Raw genomic sequence first — 14417 nt, 5'->3', positions numbered from 1 at the left:
CTATCCCTTTAATTCTTAGATAGCTGAAGCAGGTTTTTTTTTTACTGTGGATTTATTTAAAACATTAGTGTGGAGTTGTCATATGTTTATAAAAACTACATACTATGTGAGTACTGCTATACTGGTGCCACATTTGGAAGTACATGTTTCTTTGTCTCTTGGCATCTAAATAAAGTAACCTATTTTTTAGCATGATTACTGTTTGTTTTTTGTTTTTTTGCTTCCAGTCTGCCCTTGTTTTCCTACTGCAAGATAAAGTGTTGTGAGGTTAAGCCACAATAAACTGAAAGGGACAATGACACCCATTTTTTTTTTCAGGCTTCAGATAGAAAATACAATTTAATTTAAACAACTTTCCAACTTCTATTGCCAAATTTGCTTCATTCTCTTGATATCTGTTGCTGAAGGAGCAGCAATGCACTACTGGCAGCTAACTAAAAACATCTAGTCAGCCAATCACAAGAGACAAATACGTGTATGCACCAATCGGTAGCTAGCTTTCACTAGTGTAGGATATGTACATATTCTTTTTCACATTTTGACATTCCTATCCCTTTAAATGTAATCATACTTGCTAAAAATGCCATACCTTGACTCAGGTTTCTGTCCATTTAAATATTCAAGCCTTGTTTGTTTGAGGAGTGTGCTTCCTCCCCCTATTTTCCTACCATGTTTGGGGCTGGCTTCTCATGCTGCTGCAATGTCACATTCTACATTGCATTTTCAGGAAACTCCTGCTCAGCATTTCCACTTCATGCTGAATGTCTATGCATTATTTGACCTTTGAATATCGAGACACTGCATAATTTCCCCCCGTGCCTTTGTAAGCTAGATAAAGGCATTTTGCTTTGATAAAGAGCTGGTGTTAGATACCAAAGTCCTTCAACGTAAATATTCTCAAAGTATGTTCCTGAAACATTTGTGTTCAGCGCACTCCTTCAGGACCATACAGTAGGATTGCATTATCAACCAATTCATAATGGAAAAAAAATGCAAAAGCACTTAGTCTGAATTTTAAATGAGTAGTATATTTAAAAAAAAAAAATATATATTTTTAACACATTTTGAAGTTCATTAAATTTTCCTTCCCCCTGCATCATGTGACAGCCATCAGCCAATCATAAAATGCGCATATGTAACATGTATATAATGTGATTTCTTATACATGCTCAGAAGTCAAGGCCTTAGTGACAACATGAAACCATTATCCGATTGGTTGTGCATCCGGTGACCTCACAGAGACACGGAACAATCAGATAATGCAATAACGGTCAAGGGCAAATACGCTCCAGAGAGTTCTGTTCTAATCAGAGCCTTGGGTGCTGCAACCGCCTCTGGGAACCTAACCATGGGTCCCATCCCCCACTACGTGCTTTTAAAGGTTATTGGAGAGAATGCGTGTGCAACGGATAATAATCTGACAGACAAATGTCAGTTGGATAACAGTCTGTCCGAGAACTTTTAAAAGCACGTAGTGGGGGGTCGGACCCATGGCTATGTTCCCAGAGGCGGTTGCGGTGCCCGAGGCTCAGATTAGAACAGAACTCTCTGGTGCGTATCTGCCCTCTGCAGTTATTGCATGATCTAATTGGTCTGTGTCTCCGCGAGGTCACTGGATGCACAACCAATCGGATAATGGTTTCATGTTGTTGCTAGCGCCTAGTCTCAAAAGGAGCTGGTGTCTCAGGAAGTATGCATATAAATAAATTGTGCACATTTTTCTCCAACATAGGTGTGTCCGGTCCACGGCGTCATCCTTACTTGTGGGATATTCTCTTCCCCAACAGGAAATGGCAAAGAGCCCAGCAAAGCTGGTCACATGATCCCTCCTAGGCTCCGCCTACCCCAGTCATTCTCTTTGCCGTTGTACAGGCAACATCTCCACGGAGATGGCTTAGAGTTTTTTAGTGTTTAACTGTAGTTTTTATTATTCAATCAAGAGTTTGTTATTTTAAAATAGTGCTGGTATGTACTATTTACTCAGAAACAGAAAAGAGATGAAGATTTCTGTTTGTATGAGGAAAATGATTTTAGCACCGTAACTAAAATCCATGGCTGTTCCACACAGGACTGTTGAGAGCAATTAACTTCAGTTGGGGGAACAGTGTGCAGTCTCTTGCTGCTTGAGGTATGACACATTCTAACAAGACGATGTAATGCTGGAAGCTGTCATTTTTCCCTATGGGATCCGGTAAGCCATGTTTATTACGATGGTAAATAAGGGCTTCATAAGGGCTTATTAAGATTGTAGACTTTTCTGGGCTAAATCGATTCATTTTTAAAACATATTTAGCCTTGAGGAATCATTTTATCTGGGTATATTGATATTATAATATCGGCAGGCACTGTATTAGACACCTTATTTCTCTGGGGCTTTCCCAAAGCATAAGCAGAGCCTCATTTTCGCGCCGGTGTGGCGCACTTGTTTTTGAGAGGCATGGCATGCAGTCGCATGTGAGAGGAGCTCTGATACTTAGAAAAGGCTTTCTGAAGACGTCATTTGGTATCGTATTCCCCTTTGGGTTTGGTTGGGTCTCAGCAAAGCAGATACCAGGGACTGTAAAGGGGTTAAAGTGTTAAAACGGCTCCGGTTCCGTTATTTTAAGGGTTAAAGCTTCCAAAATTGGTGTGCAATACTTTTAAGGCTTTAAGACACTGTGGTGAAAATTTGGTGAATTTTGTACAATTCCTTCATGTTTTTTCGCAATTCTATCCTTCCTTCAAGAAGGATTGGAAAAAGGATTATCTGCAAGTTCCCTGAAGGGACAGATTTCTGCCTTGTCGGTTTTACTTCACAAAAAGCTGGCAGCTGTGCCAGATGTTCAAGCCTTTGTTCAGGCTCTGGTTAGAATCAAGCCTGTTTACAAACCTTTGACTCCTCCTTGGAGTCTCAATTTAGTTCTTTCAGTTCTTCAGGGGGTTCCGTTTGAACCCTTACATTCCGTTGATATTAAGTTATTATCTTGGAAAGTTTTGTTTTTAGTTGCGATTTCTTCTGCTAGAAGAGTCTCAGAATTATCTGCTCTGCAGTGTTCTCCTCCTTATCTGGTGTTCCATGCAGATAAGGTGGTTTTACGTACTAAACCTGGTTTTCTTCCGAAAGTTGTTTCTAACAAAAACATTAACCAGGAGATTATCGTACCTTCTCTGTGTCCGAAACCAGTTTCAAAGAAGGAACGTTTGTTGCACAATTTGGATGTTGTTCGCGCTCTAAAATTCTATTTAGATGCTACAAAGGATTTTAGACAAACATCTTCCTTGTTTGTTGTTTATTCAGGTAAAAGGAGAGGTCAAAAAGCAACTTCTACCTCTCTCTCTTTTTGGATTAAAAGCATCATCAGATTGGCTTACGAGACTGCCGGACGGCAGCCTCCCGAAAGAATCACAGCTCATTCCACTAGGGCTGTGGCTTCCACATGGGCCTTCAAGAACGAGGCTTCTGTTGATCAGATATGTAGGGCAGCGACTTGGTCTTCACTGCACACTTTTACCAAATTTTACAAGTTTGATACTTTTGCTTCTTCTGAGGCTATTTTTGGGAGAAAGGTTTTGCAAGCCGTGGTGCCTTCCATTTAGGTGACCTGATTTGCTCCCTCCCTTCATCCGTGTCCTAAAGCTTTGGTATTGGTTCCCACAAGTAAGGATGACGCCGTGGACCGGACACACCTATGTTGGAGAAAACAGAATTTATGTTTACCTGATAAATTTCTTTCTCCAACGGTGTGTCCGGTCCACGGCCCGCCCTGGTTTTTTAATCAGGTCTGATAATTTATTTTCTTTAACTACAGTCACCACGGTACCATATGGTTTCTCCTATGCAAATATTCCTCCTTAACGTCGGTCGAATGACTGGGGTAGGCGGAGCCTAGGAGGGATCATGTGACCAGCTTTGCTGGGCTCTTTGCCATTTCCTGTTGGGGAAGAGAATATCCCACAAGTAAGGATGACGCCGTGGACCGGACACACCGTTGGAGAAAGAAATTTATCAGGTAAACATAAATTCTGTTTTTTATGAAAGTGAATTGGAAAGTTGTTTAAAGTTGCATGCTCTGAGATATTTCTTCAATGATTGATTCCTCTGTTAATGCTTCCTTTGAGAAGATATTACCAGACCTTCACAGAGGTAAAAAGTATATTAATATAACCGTGTTGGTTATGCAAAACTATGGAATGGGTAATAAAGGGATTATCTATCTTTTAAAACAGTAACAATTCTGGTGTAGACTGTCCCTTTAATAGTCCTTCTGCTTTTAATTCCAAGCATTGCCATCTGATTGCTGCTGACATTCATAGACATGGATCTTCATGTGCGTCTTCTTGTCAGTGTATGACTTGGATTGAGTCCCTTGGTACATGACATTCTTCTTCCGCCGAGACTCCATTTTGTAACCATTGTAAGAAGCGGTGATCTGTAGTTATGGTCAGGTCATAGATGTGTTTAAAGATGTCATTTTGCCACTGAATCGTATTGCTTTAGCTCTATTGGTGAATTGCATAAGTTCAAAGCTACCACCTCTGTGATTTTAGTACATATTTGTGAAGAATGGTTTGGGTGAGATCAAAGGTTCAGCTTTGCAAGTCTGTCAGTTTGTGGTGCCTTGCCCTCTTCTCCTTATCTGTTTTTCCAACAGAATAAGGCAGTGTTAAAGGGACATGGAACCCAATTTTTTTTTATTTCATGATTCAAAGAGTGCAAACAATTTTAAACAACTTTCAAATTTTCTTCTATGATTAAAATTGCTTTGTTCTCTTGGTATCCTTTGTTGAAGGAGCAGCAATGCACTGCTGGAAGCTAGCTAAACACATACGGTAAGCCAATGAGAAGACACATATATGGGCAGCCACTAATCCACAGCTAGCTCCCAGTAGTGCACTGCTGCTTCTGAGCCTACTTATATACTTTTCAACAAAGGATACCAAGAGAATGAAGCAAACTAGATAATGGAAGTAAATTAAAAGGTTGTTTTAAATGACTTGCTATGTCTGACCCAAACAATACCATTTAAAAAAAGTTTCCAATTGATTTCTATTATCAAATTGTTTTGTTCTCATGATATTCTATGTTGAAGAGATACATAGGTAGGCATCTGGAGCACTACATGACAGAAAATAGTGCTGGAATCTAGTGCTCTTGCAAATGGATAACATTCTTGCAAAACTGCTGCCATATAGTGCTCCAGAAATGGGCCAGATCCAAAGCATACGTCCCTGCTTTTCAACAAAAGATACCAACAGAATGAGAAAAAATGAGATAATAGAAGTAATGTAGAAAGTTTTTTTTAAATCATGAAAGAAAAATGTTGGGTTTCATATCCCTTTAAGGTCCCCCCCCCCCCCCGAAGATCAGTATCAGTACTATTTGAACACTATTTCCAAAATAAATGTTCCTTCATTTTGTTGTTAGTGATTAGTTTGAACTCTCAAGCATTGTTTAGATGTTACAAAGGATACATGTAGTGAATTCTAGAATAGAAAAAATACATAAAAAGCTGCTTTGGCTAGTTGGATTTACTTTGCAGCCCTTTTGTCACAAGTTGCATGATAATACTCTTCCTTTTAAGATGAAGGCACATTGTTCGAGAGCCATGGCATGATAATACTCTTCCTTTTAAGATGAAGGCACATTGTTCGAGAGCCATGGCATGATAATATTCTTCCTTTTAAGATGAAGGCACATTGTTCGAGAGCCATGGTATGATAATATTCTTCCTTTTAAGATGAAGGCACATTGTTCGAGAGCCATGGCATGATAATATTCTTCCTTTTAAGATGAAGGCACATTGTTCGAGAGCCATGGCATGATAATATTCTTCCTTTTAAGATGAAGGCACATTGTTCGAGAGCCATGGCTTCTTCCCTGGCTTGGTATCCTTCAATATCATCTCAGCCGTCACTTGCATAGTTTCACTTTTTAATCAGTTGAATATAGTTGTATCTTTTTTTGTAGATGTTAAAAGGAGGGTCTTACAGACTACTCTTCCTCAGACTTACCTTTTAATAGTATCTGAATACTATGTAACTATGGAACAGTGATTAAAAATAACCTTGCACATTTGGACACACTTTATGGATCTTGGGACCAGACTTTTTCTCCTTAACTGATTAAATAGTTCCTTGTTTGTCTATATTTAAACTGAAGCCAGCAGAAAGGGAGTGGTTATTTGCTTGAAAGGATATGAATCCTGAAGTCTTCTGAGAGTCTTTAGCTACTTTTAAGAAGGGTCACGCCAGTATCACCCACTATGTCACTACATTGAGTATTAGGAAACCAATTATATAAATATTTTTTGTGCTTGATAATATTTACTAAATGTAATATGTAACCATCATTAGTGTAATATATCTACATACATGTGTAATCAAGACACTGCTCTATTTATATAAAAAAACAAAAACTAATTTAAAATATGAAACCCAAAAAAATTATTTTGTGATTCAGACACAGCATCCATTTTTTAAAAAAAAGTTTCCAATTTACTTCTTTTATCAAATTTTCTTGTTGCTGAAGAGATACCTAGGTAGGCATCTGGATCACTATATGGCAGGAAATAATGCTGCCATCTAGTGCTCTTGCGAATGGATAACATTCTTGCAAAACTGCTGCCATATAGTGCTCCAGGAAAGGGCAGGCTCCTGAGCTTATGTCCCTGCTTTTTAACAAAAGATAGCAATAAAATAAAGCAAATTTATTCAAATGTAAAATTGCATGCTCTACCTGAATTAAGAAATACACATTTTGGGTTTCATCTCCCTTTAAATCACTGACTTCTTAGAGCTCATCAATTTGTAAACATTTTTTTCTGTGGCACATTCAGCTGGTGGTATCATTTTATGTAGCATCTTTCCAAAAAGAACCATTTGTCCTTCCTTGATAATCACTAACTCTGTGTTGACATTGAAGTGCATCCTGATGTAAACACTTGCTGTAAAATAGAAATCACGCAATAGTCGATGCGATCCTGTGATTTCAAGGCCAGATCGGATCATGGGGAACTGTCTACTCTGCTAGGCACGCCCCAGTCCATTTCTTAAAGGGGAGGCTGCAAGACGCCATAAAAGGTAGCACATTCCATCCTAACGGCGTTAAAGCCCAGCGCTGTTAGGATGGCATGGGATGTCCTAACGGTATAAAGGGATTAAATAATTATTATATTTAACCTTATATTTTGTTTATCAAAGTTATTTACTTTAAGGACTGCATTTACCTGTGAATTTTTATATGTACTACTTAAAATCAAATAAAAAAACTGATAAGTTTACTTTTCAACTAAATTCTTGAAATTTAAAGGGGCAGTCTAGTCAAAATTAAACTTTCAAGATTCAGATAGGGCATGCAACTTTAAATAATTTTCCAATTGTCTTTTATCATCAAATTTGCTTTGTTCCCTTGGTGTTATTTTTAAAAAGCTAAACCTAGTTAGGCTCAAACTGATTTCCGTTGAAAATTGCCTCTTAGCTCAGAGCATTTTGAAAGTTTTTCACAGTCAGACAGTACTAGTTCATGTGTGCCATATAGATAACATTGTGCTCACTCCCGTGGAGTTATTTAGGAGTCTGCACTGATTGGCTAAACTGCATGTCAGTCACAAGCACTGAGGTAAAACCTATATTAATATAACTTTGTTATGAAAAACTAGGGAATAGGTAATAAAAGCATTATCTATCTTTTTAAACGATAACAATTTTGGTGTAGACTATCCCTTTAAAGGCTGTTACATTTATAGCTTCAAGATTATTTATTTTACTAATTCTTACCTGTTTAGCACCTACTGGTTATTGTAGAGCAATTATGTAACCTTATTTTATATATTATTTTTTTTTATATCTAGACCATTGAGGATTTCTACTGAAGAATTTGGCAAAAAGTGGCTGGCATTGTCCAATGATGTCAAACAAAATATAAAACTTTCTAGTACCCAGGAGTCCCTTTCTGATGTACTGAATATTTTACAGCATAAGTTAAATCATCACACAGTTGAAATCATTGGTAAGATAAAACAACAATTCTCTGCAATATTATATGTATCTCTTTTATGGGTTTAATATTATAAAAAGATATTGCTTCTTACAAAAAAATTATATCTTGAAAGAGTGTATCTTTTTATATGCTTCTGTTTGTATCTGCTGTTTCCCAGCCTGTTCAAATGAATGCAGCGTATATATAATTTTACTAGGACCAGCTGAATATTCATATTAATAACAGCATAAATAATGTTTCATTTTCTAGTGCTTAGAAATAATGAATAATTAGCTTTGTTACAGATACTCAGAACAAGTGGTATAACAGAAAACACTGCATACCAACATTACTGAAATGAGAAAATAGACCACAAATACATACAGAAAGAGGAGAGCGCTCTTTTAGGAATGAAAAACAGCACAGTAGCTTGTTCTATGGCGATTTACCACCTGGGAGCAGCCTCTATTAGCACAATAATGCTTTTCACAAAGAATACATTTTCTAAAGTATATCAGTTTTATACCGCCAAACAAGGTCAGACCAGGCCATCCTTCTCTGAACAAGGAACATGGTAACCTCAGACATTCATTTCAGCCTTCTTTGGGCCTGATCAGTGAGGTGCAGCCATATTCCTCTAAGCACTTTGGGCAAGGAGTCCACATCTGTCTTCCCCTATCACACTTTCTACAAGGTCATAATACAAATACACACAGTAAAAGAATTACTCTCTCAGGAACAAACAGCAGCTCAGCAGCTTGTTCTATGGCAATTTACCACCTGGGAGCAGCCGCTTTTAGCTCAATTGTGCTTTTCACAGAGAAGAACTTTCCTTAAGTTTGATCCTGCCTAACAAGGTCAGTCCAGCCCTGAAATATCAAGCAGTCCTTATCTGAATAAGGATCATGGCCGAAATGTTTGTCTGGGGTTACCATTTCCCTTGTTCAGAGGAGAATTGCATGGTATTTTGGGGCTAGCCTGTCCTTATTAGGCAGGATTGGACTGATATACTTCAGACAAGTTCTCCTCTGTGAAAAGCACAATTGGGCGTAACAAGCTGCTCCCATGTGGTAACCAGGCCATAGAACAAGCCACTGAGCTGTTTACTCCTGGCAGATTGCTTCTCTTTCTGTATGTACTCACCAGACACCGCTCTGTTCCCCCTGGTTCTGACAGACTGTATGCACACTACATACCAACTGTACTGAAGTGAGCATACTTAAAGGCACACACCAGACACTGCTCTGTTCCCCCTGGTTCTGATAGACTGTATGCACACTAAATACCAACTGTACTGAAGTGAGCATACTTAAAGGCACTCGCCAGACACCGCTCTGTTCCCCCTGATTCTGATAGACTGTATGCACACTACATACCAACTGTACTGAAGTGAGCATACTTAAAGGCACTCGCCAGACACCGCTCTGTTCCCCCTGATTCTGATAGACTGTATGCACACTACATACCAACTGTACTGAAGTGAGCATACTTAAAGGCACTCGCCAGACACCGCTCTGTTCCCCCTGATTCTGATAGACTGTATGCACACTACATACCAACTGTACTGAAGTGAGCATACTTAAAGGCACTAGCCAAACACCGCTCTGTTCCCCCTGGTTCTGATAGACTGTATGCCCACTACAAACCAACTGTACTAAAGTGAGCATACTTAAAGGCACTCGCCAGACACCGCTCTGTTCCCCCTGGTTCTGATAGACTGTATGCACACTACATACCAACTGTACTGAAGTGAGCATACTTAAAGGCACTCGCCAGACACCGCTCTGTTCCCCCTGATCCTGACAGACTGTATGCACACTACATACCAACTGTACTGAAGTGAGCATACTTTAAGGCACTCACCAGACACCGCTCTGTTCCCCCTGGTCCTGACAGACTGTATGCACACTACATACCAATTGTACTGAAATGTGCATACTTAAAGGCACTCACCAGACACCGCTCTGTTCCCCCTGGTTCTGATAGACTGTATGCACACTACATACCAATTGTACTGAAATGTACATACTTAAAGGCACTCACCAGACACTGCTCTGTTCCCCCTGGTTCTGACAGACTGTATGCACACTACATACCAACTGTACTGAAGTGAGCATACTTAAAGGCACTCGCCAGACACCGCTCTGTTCCCCCTGGTTCTGACAGACTGTATGCCCACTACATACCAATTGTACTGAAATGTGCATACTTAAAGGCACTCACCAGACACCGCTCTGTTCCCCCTGGTTCTGATAGACTGTATGCACACTACATACCAACTGTACTGAAGTGAGCATACTTAAAGGCACTCACCAGACACCGCTCTGTTCCCCCTGGTTCTGACAGACTGTATGCACACTACATACCAATTGTACTGAAATGTGCATACTTAAAGGCACTCACCAGACACCGCTCTGTTCCCCCTGGTTCTGATAGACTGTATGCACACTACATACCAACTGTACTGAAGTGAGCATACTTAAAGGCACTCGCCAGACACCGCTCTGTTCCCCCTGGTCCTGACAGACTGTATGCACACTACATACCAATTGTACTGAAATGTGCATACTTAAAGGCACTCACCAGACACCGCTCTGTTCCCCCTGGTTCTGATAGACTGTATGCACACTACATACCAACTGTACTGAAGTGAGCATACTTAAAGGCACTCGCCAGACACCGCTCTGTTCCCCCTGGTTCTGACAGACTGTATGCACACTACATACCAACTGTACTGAAATGTGCATACTTAAAGGCACTCGCCAGACACCGCTCTGTTCCCCCTGGTTCTGACAGACTGTATGCACACTACATACCAACTGTACTGAAGTGAGCATACTTAAAGGCACTCGCCAGACACCGCTCTGTTCCCCCTGGTTCTGACAGACTGTATGCACACTACATACCAACTGTACTGAAATGTGCATACTTAAAGGCACTCACCACCAGACACCGCTCTGTTCAGCCTAGGTCTGATAGGCTATATGCAGATAAAACAGATTTTAAACTCAATTGCATTACAGTTGTACTTTTAACAACCGGTAATGATAAGAGAAAACAAAATTAAAAATAGAATTTAAAGGGACATAATACTTGAAAGTGATGCAGCATAACTGTAAAAAGCTGAGAAGAAAATATAACCTGGGCACCTCTATGTAAAAATGGACTTCAAGTTTACCTCAAAATTTCTTTAGCTTACAATTGGAAGTGCTCTCTGAACAGTTATTTTGCTTTAGCTGCAGGTTGGAAAAAAAACTAGTCAATCAGCATCAGCAGTGCTGGGGTCATGCTTTGCTTTACTGTGATCTCATAAGACTTCATTAAACTGAGTAGGGAAATAACATGACTGTGCCTGCACATGCCAGATGCACGCTCCCTTGCACGTCCTTGAACTAGCATCTTGATTGGCTGTTTAAAAGATCGCTTTATAATGGGATGTGGCTACTGAGAATTTTTTTAGGTAAAATATCTTCCTTTTTTACATATAGATGTTCAGGTGATATGTTCTAGTCAGCTTTTTACAGTTATGCTTCATCACTTTCCAGTGCGTCAACATTTGGGTATTATGTCCCTTTAAGAATACCAAAAGGAATGTGATATGTGTATCTATTTGTCTTTTATAGGTAATGAAGCCGTAGTTGTATGTCAGCTGCTCCCCTATGTTCCCTGTCTACTGCACTGCCACCTACATGATGGAATGCTGGTCTTATGGTTCAGATCACCTTCCTCTACCTTACCAGACTGTTTACTTTACCTGTGCCAACAGGTTTTGGAGCAAAAATAACTGTAATACCAATGCCTACTTGTTTGAATGTTGTTTCCATGGCTACATCAGTCATTTTTTTTGTAAACCAAAGCTACTTTCCATGTTTACTCTCATCAGAGGAGGAGTCATTGTTTAGCATGGAAAAGAGCAAAGGGAACTAAACTTATTAAAAAAAGATTTTATTTTATTAGAAACTTTTGTACTAATGCTGATGTTGTGACGAAAATTGCAGTTCATTTGCACTATAAAAAAATGTAACCGGTTTTATATTTGTCGTGCTATTTTAGAAGGGTGGTCTTCAAGTTACTTTCTGCATTGACAATATACACCCAAAGAGTATTAAGTCATTTACTAGTAGTATTGCTCTCCTAAGCCACATAAAAATATGTCAACCGTTGTGTACGATTCAAAATTTGTGTGGATTCTGTAACTGGTAATATTGTATAGTTAATATTAAAACAATTATTTAACACTATAAAAGCAGATATTGCACTTTTTAAAAAAGAAAAATAATTTGGGCATCATCTTGCATCATTATTTGGACTAGCATTTCATAAGTATTAATAAAGCTTTCTTCTGTTATGTGTGATCAGTCCACGGGTCATCATTACTTCGGGGATATAACTCCTCCCCAACAGGAAATGCAAGAGGATTCACCCAGCAGAGCTGCATATAGCTCCTCCCCTCTACGTCAGTCCCAGTCATTCTCTTGCACCCAACGACTAGATAGGATGTGTGAGAGGACTATGGTGATTATACTTAGTTTTTATGACTTCAATCAAAAGTTTGTTATTTTAAAATAGCACCGGAGCGTGTTATTACTTCTCTGGCAGAGTTTGAGGAAGAATCTGTCAGGGTTTTTTACTATGATTTTAACCGGAGTAGTTAAGATCATATTGCTGTTTCTCGGCCATCTGAGGGAGGTAAAGGCTTCAGATCAGGGGACAGCGGGCAGATGAATCTGCATTGAGGTATGTAGCAGTTTTTATTTTCTGAATGGAATTGATGAGAAAATCCTGCCATACCGTTAAAATGACATGTATGTATACACTTCAGTATTCTGGGGATGGTATTTCACCGGAACTACTCTGTTAAAGGTCACTAATCCTTTTTAATAACTATTTATCATGTTAAACGTTTTTGCTGGAATGTAGAATCGTTTACATTGCTGAGGTACTGTGTGAATAAATATTTGGGCATTATTTTCCACTTGGCAGTTTTTTTGGCTTTAATTGTGACAGTTTCGTTTCTCTTCACTGCTGTGTGGGAGAGGGAGGGGCCGTTTTTGGCGCTCTTTGCTACGCATCAAAAAATACCAGTCAGTTACTTTTATATTTCCTGCATGATCCGGTTCATCTCTGATAGATCTCAGGGGTCTTCAAACTTCTTTGAAGGGAGGTAAATTCTCTCAGCAGAGCTGTGAGAATTCTTATAGTGACTGTGAATAAAAACGTTGCTTTGTATTTCTTATGTCAAATTTAATTATTGTTATTTTACTAATGGGAACAAACCTTTGCTAAAAGTTTTGTTGTTTTAAAGTTTGATGCTATAACTGTTTTTCTGTTCATTATTTCAACTGTCATTTAATCGTTAGTACCTCTTTGAGGCACAGTACGTTTTTTGCTAAAAAAGATTATAACCAAGTTGTAAGTTTTTTGCTAGTGTGTTAAACATGTCTGACTCAGAGGAAGATATCTGTGTCATTTGTTCCAATGCCAAGGTGGAGCCCAATAGAAATTTATGTACTAACTGTATTGATGCTACTTTAAATAAAAGTCAATCTGTACAATGTGAACAAATTTCACCAAACAGCGAGGGGAGAGTTATGCCGACTAACTCGCCTCACGCGGCAGTACCTGCATCTCCCGCCCGGGAGGTGCGTGATATTTTGGCGCCTAGTACATCTGGGCGGCCATTACAGATAACATTACAAGATATGGCTACTGTTATGACTGAAGTTTTGTCTAAATTACCAGAACTAAGAGGCAAGCGTGATCACTCTGGGGTGAGAACAGAGTGCGCTGACAATGCTAGGGCCATGTCTGATACTGCGTCACAGCTCGCAGAGCATGAGGACGGAGAGCTTCATTCTGTGGGTGACGGTTCTGATCCAAACAGATTGGACTCAGATATTTCAAATTTTAAATTTAAATTGGAGAACCTCCGTGTATTACTAGGGGAGGTCTTAGCAGCTCTCAACGATTGTAACACCGTTGCAATACCAGAGAAACTGTGTAGGTTGGATAAATACTTTGCGGTACCGGCGAGTACTGACGTTTTTCCTATACCTAAGAGACTAACTGAAATTGTTACTAAGGAGTGGGATAGACCCGGTGTGCCGTTCTCACCCCCTCCAATATTTAGAAAGATGTTTCCAATAGACGCCACCACTCGGGACTTATGGCAAACGGTCCCCAAGGTGGAGGGAGCAGTTTCTACTTTAGCTAAGCGTACCACTATCCCGGTGGAGGATAGCTGTGCTTTCTCAGATCCAATGGATAAAAAATTAGAGGGTTACCTTAAGAAAATGTTTGTTCAACAAGGTTTTATATTACAACCCCTTGCATGTATCGCGCCGATTACGGCTGCGGCAGCATTTTGGATTGAGTCGCTTGAAGAGAACCTTAGTTCATCTACGCTAGACGACATTACGGACAGGCTTAGAGTCCTTAAACTAGCTAATTCCTTCATTTC

General features: G+C 39.5%; 1 protein-coding gene across 1 annotated transcript in view; it reads left to right on the top strand.

Moving 5' to 3' along the window:
• The window catches only part of AP4E1 (adaptor related protein complex 4 subunit epsilon 1), a 330072-nt gene extending 318086 nt beyond the window's left edge, over positions 1–11986 (top strand). Inside the window, exons 19-20 of the mRNA XM_053719333.1 lie at positions 7830–7987; positions 11581–11986. Of these exons, the coding sequence (XP_053575308.1) occupies positions 7830–7987; positions 11581–11741 (319 nt within the window). The 3' untranslated portion in view covers positions 11742–11986. The remainder of the gene's footprint in view (positions 1–7829; positions 7988–11580) is intronic.
• The last annotated feature ends 2431 nt before the right edge of the window (positions 11987–14417 follow it).

The sequence above is a fragment of the Bombina bombina genome, chromosome 6, assembly GCF_027579735.1.
Source record: "Bombina bombina isolate aBomBom1 chromosome 6, aBomBom1.pri, whole genome shotgun sequence".
NCBI classification, from domain to species: domain Eukaryota; kingdom Metazoa; phylum Chordata; class Amphibia; order Anura; family Bombinatoridae; genus Bombina; species Bombina bombina.
Note: the sequence above shows the minus strand (reverse complement) of the source record. Positions and strands in the feature narration are given on the sequence as shown.